Genomic DNA, 8,365 nt, shown 5'->3' on the forward strand with positions numbered 1-8,365 from the left:
CTTGGCATCTGGCAAGCTTGGATTGGCACCTGTTGCACACAGAATGTGCTGAGGGTGGGTTCTCATGTGCCAAGCACTTTGCATATGTAGGGGTAGGGTCAGTGTGCCAAGCACAGCCAGTGTCAGGGCAGCTCAGCCTCCAGCGTGAACCAATGGCTGACTGGTCCAACATCCAAGAGCAAGGTCTGGGCACCAGCTTGAACCCCACCCCAGTGCCAGGCAGGGAGGACGGAGTGAGGCAGGGCTGTGAAAAGTTCTTTATTGAAATAGGCAGAGTCAACAGGGCCAAGAACGTGCTCACGGCCAACAGGATGCAGCCACCTTTCTGTGTCCCTCTGACTGAGGTGGCCACAGGCCAGACACCAAGGCCCTCCTGTGTTTGGGGGTGGTGTGTGCAGGCATGCACTGTGGGTGGGGAGTTGGGAGTCTCTGGATAACTGTCTTTCTGTAAGAATCTGTGGGTCAGGGGATGGCTCTGAGGAAGGGATGCCAGCCCAGCTAACTCAGCCACCAGTGATGGGTAGAGGTGGGGTCACCATCAGTGCTGCCCGCCGACATGCTGCAGAAAGCTGGTGGCCCGGGGCGGACCATGAGGGTGGGCATGGCAGGGTGGGAGCCCCTGAGCCTGTGGGCCCCTGATGCCCTCTAGGGTCCAGTCTGGCTCACTCAGCCATTCCCCAGGACAGCTGCTGGGGTCGAAGAGCTCAGGGCTTGGCCTCTGTGGGGGAGAAGAGAGGGCATCAGCCAAGAAGCCATCGGCCTGCCCCTCATGGACCCCCTCCTGTCCCACCTGAACCCTTGTCACTTCCTGAGGACAACTCTGTACCTTTGCAGCCCTCAGCACATCCTGGGGGTTTTGATAGTGTGTGCTGAGACCACAGTGGGTCCTGAGGTGTGTTAGTGTCTGCTGAGGCCTTCTGTCACATCTTCCTGAGGGCGGGTGAGCATGTGCCAAGACCTTTTCTTAGTGCTGGGCCTCCATCACTTGCTACAGGTGGATCACTGTGTTCTGAGTTTTTCCCCTGCCTGATGGTAGATTCGCACACGCAGAGCCTCGTCATATCCTAATTATATCCTGAGTATGGGTGAGTGTGTGTGGAACCTTGTCACATCCCAAGGGCGGACTGGCATGTGTGGGATCCTGAGCCAGCTGCTGGCAAGGCAGAGGAGTGGGGAGCCAAGGCCGGGTTCACTGTCCCTGCCTTGGAGCTCTGGGGGAGCCCCTGACCCCGGAACCACCCGCGCCCTTCCTGCCCACCTGATTACCTCAGCGTCCATCGTCATGTCCTTGAAGTCCGGCCCGTCCCCGTCCCGCTTCGGGATGCTGGGCGGCTTGGCGGAGGCCCCGCGGTGCTCCCCTTCTGCCCAGCCGCTGCCCCTGCAGGGCCCATCGTCCTCCGGGGAGGCCTGGCTCAGCCTGATGAGGTTGCTGAAGTTGGAGTCAGACTTGGAGCCTGTGGGCGGCTTGCGGGCCTTGTGGCGGCTGGCCAGGCGGCTCCCGTAGAAGGCCAGGATGGGCTCAGGGCCCGAGTCGGGCACCCGGAGCCCCGCCACGGCTGCCTTGAGCGGGGCCAGCACATTGGGGGGCTCACCCCACAGCCCATGGCCCGCCTCCTGCAGACTCAGGTCGTCTAGCTGGTCGATGGCCCTTTGCATGCCCGGTGCCTTCTCCTCATGGAAGAAGGGCCCACTGCCCACCACACTGCCCAGGCCCACGGCCTCCTCCTCCTCAGCCAGACGGTAGTAGGGGGGCCTGTCTTCCGAAGCTGCCACCACAGGCGTGGGGGGCTTGCCCTCCACCTGCAGTGACAGGCGGCAGCTGCGCAGCGACATCTGGTAGTAGCGGGTGGTCTCGTGGGCGCTGCGCAGCTGCTGCATGGACACGAAGGGGTGGCGCAGGGCGGCGCTGGGGCTGATGCGTTCATGCGACTCCCAGGTCAGCATGCGCTTAATCAGCTCCACCATGCTCTTGAGGTCGGCGTGCTCGGCCAGCGCCTCCCGGTCCTGGAAGGTGAGCCTACCAGCTGCCCCACCGCCGTTCACTGTCTCGATCTGGTCCAGCGACTTGAGCATGTATTTGCGGCGCTCCAGTGGGCGCACCTGGTGGGACACCGTGGGCAGGGGTTGACACCGAGCCTAGGCCTCGGACCTCAGGCACTCCTCCAGTCTGGCCCAGAGCTCTCCTGTTGCTATGAAGTCCACACACCTGACTCCTGACTTCCAGTTCTGCCTGTGATCTGACTTGGAGCCCTCTTGCTGCTGGGAGGGCCACACCTACTCCCTCTAGTGGAATCCAGAGCCCTCTTCCTGCTGGAAGTATATCTGACTATGTTCTTCAGTCTTCCTGTCATCTAACTCAAGTTTCACACCTCATCCCAGACCTCCAGTCCTCCCCAGAGCTGTAGGTTCAGCCCCTACCAGCGAGCAGCTAGCAGAGGGACTGCCCTAAGCCTCTAGTCCTTCTTGGAATCAAATCCAGATCCCTTTTGCTGCTACAGCTCCCACACCCGACCCCAGGCCTCCGGGCCTCCCAGGGGTTGACCCTCCTTGCCACACTAGTTTGACAACCCCCAGGCAAGAAGCTCTCAAAGGAGCTGCACATTCCTTCAGTCCTACCTCTGGTCTCACCCAGGCCCCTCTTGTTGTGACAGATCCCCCAGCTGGCCCAAACTTCCCGTCCTCTGCTGTCTCACCCAGACCTGGCGCGCAGGTGGGGTGACAGCAGCCACAGAGGCAGCAGACAGGCTGCCTTAGACGTCCAGCCCCACCTGGGCCTCATTCAGAGCCCTCGCACTGCACCAGTGTGCCTGACCCCAGATCTGAAGCTGGCAGAGGGGCTACCCTACGCTTTCTGTCACACTTGTGGTATAACCCAGGTCTCTTGCTACAGCGGCCCCCACAGTGACCCTCAAACTTCCAGTCCCACCTTTGGTCTCATCTTGTGACAATCCCCACAGCTGACCCCAAAGCTTCCAGACCTCCTTAAGGTTTAACCTAGATTTTCCTCTTTATGTGGCAGCCCCCACACTGACTGCCTTCACCGCACCTGCCCCCCTACCTTGGTCTCAGCCAGATAGTCAGCCGAGGACTTGAGCTGCCAGGGGTTGGTGGCGTCAGGGTGGGGGTTTCGCTTGAAGAAGTGGTGGGCCTTGCGGGAGGCATGCAGCAGGTGGGGCTTGGGCAGGCCCTGGGTCTCACAGATGTAGCGCACCTGGTCATACTCGTTGTTGCCCGGATAGAGTGGCCAGCCCAGGTGCAGCTCGGCCATGACGCAGCCCAGTGACCATACATCCACTTTCTCACAGAAGGGCAGCCCCAGCAGAATCTCGGGGGCCCTATAGAAGCGCGACTGGATGTATGGCTCCTTCACGTAGCGCACCTCGCTGAAAATGCTGGCCGAGCCAAAGTCGATCACCTGTGTGGAAAGGGAGGCCAGTAGGCAAGGTGAGGGGCAGGGACAGCAGCTCTGCGCCTCACCTGGCATCTCTCTCCCTGGTGTCGGTCTGCATCTGCCATCTGACCGTCTGTGGCTGTGTCTGTGAATCGTATCTCTTGTTTTCGTGGGGTTTTTTTTTATTTTTTATTTTTTTATCCTCACCCGAGGACATTTTTCCATTTTTTGTTCAGATAGAGTGTGAGGGAGAGAGAGAGAAACATCGACGTGAAAGGGACACATCGAGTGGCTGCCACCGGCACAACCCATCCAGGGCCGGGGACAAACTGCAACCGAGTTACGTGCCCTTAGTGGGAACCGAACCCGGGTCTCTCTGGACCGCAGGCTGACGCTCTAACCCGCTGAGCCAAACCGGCCAGGGCCATAGCTCTTGTTTATGTCTCTATCTGTCTCTCCAGCCTCTGTCTCTGCTTTGTGTGTCTGTATCTCTGTTTCTATTTCTCTCCACTAGAATGTATGTCTGTGAGCGTTAAAATCCCTCTTTCTCTCTCATCCCACCCCTTGTCCATCAGCAAATCCCGTTGGTTCCGCCTTCCGAACAGATCAAGAATCTACCCACCGTGCATTCAAGCCACAGCCCCACCCTGCTCTTGTCCTCCATCATTTCCTGCCCTGACTGCTCTCCCTGCTCCCACCCTCAGCCCCCCAGTCTGTTCCTCACACGTGCCCTGAGAGATCCTGTGAACACCTGAGCCGGTCAGGTCCCTCCCTTATTCAGTATCCTCTTGTGGCTTTGCCACATCCTGTGAGAGAAGCCAAAGATCTCACCGCAGGCCTGCAGGCTCCTACAGTCTGCCCCGTCCCGTCTCTGCCCTCAGCACCTCGCACTTTCACCCTCACCAATCCTGCTCCAGCCACAGGAGCCTCTCACTCTTCCTTAAACAAGCCAGATACAGTCCCAGCTCAGGGCCTTCGCACCGGCTGTTCCTTCTGCCCGGAATGCTCTTCCCTTAGATGTCCACACCACTCCCCCCTCACTTCCTCAGGTCTTCACCCCTGTCACCTTCTCAGTGAGGCCTCCCCAACCATCCTGTCACAAAATGGTACCCCTACCCACTCCTTCCTGGCCTTCTGCTTTTCTCCGTAGCTCTTAACACCATTTCACAAACTGTATATTTTACATTTTTATGGAGTTCATTGTTTCTCTAACCAACTAGGATTTTTTTTTTTTTTTCAATATGTTTTTAGCCCGGCTGGTGTGGCTCAGTGGTTGTGTCGACCCCTGCACCAAGAGGTCACCGGTTCGATTCCCCGTCAGGGCACATGCCCAGGTTGTGGGCCCAACCCCCAGTGGGGGACATGCAGGAAGTGGCCAATCGATGTTCTCTCTCATTGATATTTCTCTCTCTCTCTCTCCCTCTCCCTTCCTCTCCCTAAAAATCAATAAAGAAAAAAAATTTTTTTTTAAATATGTTTTTATTGATTTTGTAGAGAGAGAGGAAGGAGGAGATAGAAACATCGATGTGAGAGAGAAACATCAATCAGCTGCCTCCTGCATGCCCCCCCCCCTCCACTGGCAATTGAGCCCACAACCCAGGCATGTACCCTGACCAGGAAATGAATCGGTACCTCTCACTCCATGGGATGATGCTCAATCCACTGGGCCACACTGGCCGGGCCCAACTAGGATTTGAGTCCCATGAGAGCAGGATTTTATCTGTTCACTGATGAGTTCCTAGAAGCCTAGAACAATGCTTGGAACAGAGCAGGGGCTCAGAATGAACAAATACACAAATGAATGGGTGAATGTTTTACTCATCATTGTCTTTGCCTCTTGTTTGTATCTCTCTCTTGTTTTTTCTTTGCTGCTTCATGGCTTGTCTGTGTCTCTCATCTCTCTCTCCATCTCTGTCTCTGAGTCACTCACTAGAAAGACACCTTCTGGAAGCCCAGGTCCTCCTCATCGTCAAGCATTGTTAACACCCACACAGGCTCTTAGTATGTGACAGGCACTTGACAGACACCTGCTGAAGTAACACTGAATGGCTGAAAGCCCTTGTCTCTTCGATACCCTGGGAAGGAGCTATCTGCCATTACCACTCTGAATCTCCGTGATTCTATCTTGGTCCCTACCTCAGTTTCCCCTCTGTTTCTCTGCTTTTCATTCAGCCATCACTCACCTTCTTTTTGCATAAGAACAAAATGGTCATTAATCTGAATGCAGACTGCAGAGGCCTGAATCTCAGAGAGCTTGAGTGACCCCGGGCACGCAGTCAATGCCAGTGGGATTCGTCCGTCCTGCCGTTCATCCATTCCACAAACATGGCCTAGGGGCCGACACTGGCCTGGCGTTGCGGATCTGTCCTGTCTGGCTCCTGCTGTGTTCGTGGGAGTTGTCCCTCCTTGTCTCTGTACTTTTCTCTCTCAGAGCAGAATGCTCTGCCTCTTCCTGTCTCTGTGTGGCTCTGACATTCATTTAGCACTGACTCAACTGTGCTGTGCTGGGAGGTGCCAAGGACCCAATGGTGACCCAAACTGCCTTGGCCCTGCCCGCACGGTGTGCCTAGTTCCTATCATCACCAGACAGTAAAAAACCCAGATGAAGACAGAGGGTCAGGGGTGGGATGGGGGAGCCCAGGAGCTGTGACAGTGTGGAGGAGACACCTCTGTGCACCCGGTGCAGGGTCGGGCCCAGAGCAGACACTCGGTAAATGCCTGTTGACAAACAAACTCACTGTGATGAGGTATGGGCTGCCGTTCTTCCAGTTGCTCAGGCCAACCGGCTTCCGTGCCCCCTTAGGTCCTCTCTTACACTTCGTATTAGATCTGTTGTCTTCTATGTGTCAGCAAAATCCGCTCAGCTCCAAAATCTACTCAGACCCACCCTGTCCCCTCCTCCTCGACCCTGGCTCAGTCCTGCCCAGCCACGTCTCCCAGCTGGACTGTGCAGTCACCCCTCCCTGCCTTCCTGCTCCTGCCCCGTCACAGCTGGTGCCCCCGCGGCCAGAGCATCCGGGGCTGGGGAAGGATGGGGGGAGACGGGGCAGCCCCTCACCTTGACCCTGAAGGGGTAGCGGGTCTGGTCGACCAGCATGATGTTCTCGGGCTTGAGGTCGGCGTGGATGATGGCCAGCTCCTTGAGCCGGGCCAGGGCTCTGAGCACCTGCAGGGTGACCGTGCGGATGTGGCGGACAGGGAGGGGCGCGAAGTTGTTCTCCTTCTGGTATTCAAAAAGGTTTTGTTCCAGCAGCTCGAAAACCAGGTAGAACTTGAGGGCGTCATGGAAGAACTCAAGGAAGCGGATGACGTGGGCCTCCTCAGGGTCCAGACCCCTCATGCAGCGCAGCAGCTTCAGCTCGTTCTTGATGATTCGGTTGCGGTAGGCGTCGTTCTTGAGGATCTTGATGGCCACCATCTCGCCTGTGCTTCGCCGCCAGCCCTTGGCCACCTCCCCGAAGGTGCCCTTGCCTAGCACCTCGATGATGTCATAACAGTCAGTCTCCGACTGGATGGTGGTCATGGTGCCCCTGCCGCCAGACACCGCCCTGCCACCACCTCTGCCCCACAGGCTACGCCTTCGAGGCCTCCCGGCCCCTCTCCGCCGCCGGCCCCAAGGTACCCCCAGTGGGGGAAAGACAACGGCACTCGTGCCTACCCCTTCGAGATTTGCCCTCACCTCCTGGGCGCCTCGTAACCCCCTGGGCCACACCAGGAATATGCCAAGGGTTGCACCCCTCCCCCAAAGCCCTCCTGGCTTGGGACGAGGGGCCCCAGGCCCCCTAAAATGGGTTCCAGCGTTGCTGAGTGGCTCTGGTTCTGTTGTTGGAGACCTCAGCCCCTGGCTGGAATGGGGGGTGGGGTGGCAGGTCAAGCCCCTCCCCCGCCCAGCGGAACCCTGAAGAGGTTGGACAGGTAAAGGGTTCAGTGAGAGCGGAGTCTGAAGGTGGACCTCAGGCGGAAGTATGGAACATTCCCAAACAGAGGTGAGAAAAGGCAGGCTTTCTGAACTAGGGGGAGGTGTGTGTCTGGGTGTTTTCAGAAAGTACCTGCCCTGGCCTGTGGCTGACATGGTGGAAGGTGTTGCCAAGGCTGACCCAGGTTGTAAAGGTCTTAACTGCCAAGCTAAGGAGTTTGGACATTGTTCTGAGGGCACCACGGAAGGGCTTTTGAGGGGTCAGATTTGAGTGTGAAGAAGGGTGGATTAGAGGGGGTGAGAATAGAAGCCCCAAGCCTGGGGCAGGGCCCAGGTCAGGAAGGATGGGGAGACAGGGAGGAGGCTTATGGGTGAGACATTTCAGGAGGCCAGGAGGCCAGGCCAAGGGGCTGGCGAGTTGCAGGGGGAGGGAGGAAGTTGTCTAGGACAAGGTGGGATGGTTCTTGAAATGGGGACATGGACAGGAGCACTTTGGAGGGGAGGATGCTAAAGTCAGGTTAGGGAATTTAATATCTAATGCTTTAGAAACCTTATCAGATCCTTACAACATACATTTTTTTTTTTTATCCTTACCTGAGGACATTTTTCCATTTTTTATTCAGATAGAGTGGAAGGGAGAGAGAGGAAGAGGAAGAGAGAGAAACATCCACGTAAAAGGGACACATCGAGTGGCTGCCACCCGCAGGACCAACCAGGGCCGGGGACAAACCGCAACCTAGGCAAGCGCCCCTAGCAGGAACCAAATCCGGGTCCCTCCGGACCGTAGGCCGATGCTCCAACTGCTGAGCCAAACAGGCCAGGGCACAACATGCATTTGAAAAGCTCCATTTAACTGAAGACAAGAGTTGGGTGGCCAAGACTGGCTTTGACCCTGAGAAGTACAGCTCGAGCCAAGCTTGGAACCACCACCTCACACGTCTCCCTAGTGCCCAGCAGCTGTCCAGGGGAGGCAGGCCGAGGCCACTGCATCCCCTCGTGAACCCAGGAAAGAATTTGGGAATTGTCACCCAGAGGTGAGGAGTGGAAGCCTCCGGGAG

At 57.2% G+C, this 8,365-nt stretch overlaps 1 protein-coding gene across 2 annotated transcripts; it reads right to left on the bottom strand.

The window, feature by feature from the left end:
- Positions 1-423: 423 nt before the first annotated feature.
- HIPK4 (homeodomain interacting protein kinase 4) lies at positions 424-7,200 on the bottom strand. 2 transcript variants are annotated; one of them, XM_036275807.1, is made up of 5 exons: positions 7,071-7,194; positions 6,450-6,862; positions 3,059-3,415; positions 1,267-2,100; positions 453-718 (listed from the first exon to the last, which is right to left on the bottom strand). In XM_036275807.1, the coding sequence occupies exons 2-5, from the start codon at positions 6,807-6,809 to the stop codon at positions 539-541; spliced, it is 1,731 nt and encodes a 576-aa protein (XP_036131700.1). In that variant the 5' UTR covers positions 6,810-6,862; positions 7,071-7,194; the 3' UTR covers positions 453-538. The 2 variants fall into 2 exon arrangements, with proteins under 2 accessions (XP_036131699.1, XP_036131700.1); XM_036275806.1 differs by having other exon boundaries at positions 424-718; positions 6,450-7,200.
- Positions 7,201-8,365: the final 1,165 nt, after the last annotated feature.

The sequence above is a fragment of the Molossus molossus genome, unplaced genomic scaffold (assembly GCF_014108415.1).
Source record: "Molossus molossus isolate mMolMol1 unplaced genomic scaffold, mMolMol1.p scaffold_m16_p_21, whole genome shotgun sequence".
Lineage (NCBI taxonomy): Eukaryota > Metazoa > Chordata > Mammalia > Chiroptera > Molossidae > Molossus > Molossus molossus.

Bases quoted from the DNA above. Each gene is read 5' to 3' on its own strand.
- HIPK4 (XM_036275806.1), bottom strand. From the start codon at position 6,914: ATGACCACCATCCAGTCGGAGACTGACTGTTATGACATCATCGAGGTG. The intron at 3,416-6,449 runs GTGAGGGGCTGC...CTTTCCACACAG, and splicing joins GCTACCCCTTCAGGGTCAAG to GTGATCGACTTTGGCTCGGC. The intron at 2,101-3,058 runs GTAGGGGGGCAG...GTGTCCCACCAG, and splicing joins ACTATCTGGCTGAGACCAAG to GTGCGCCCACTGGAGCGCCG.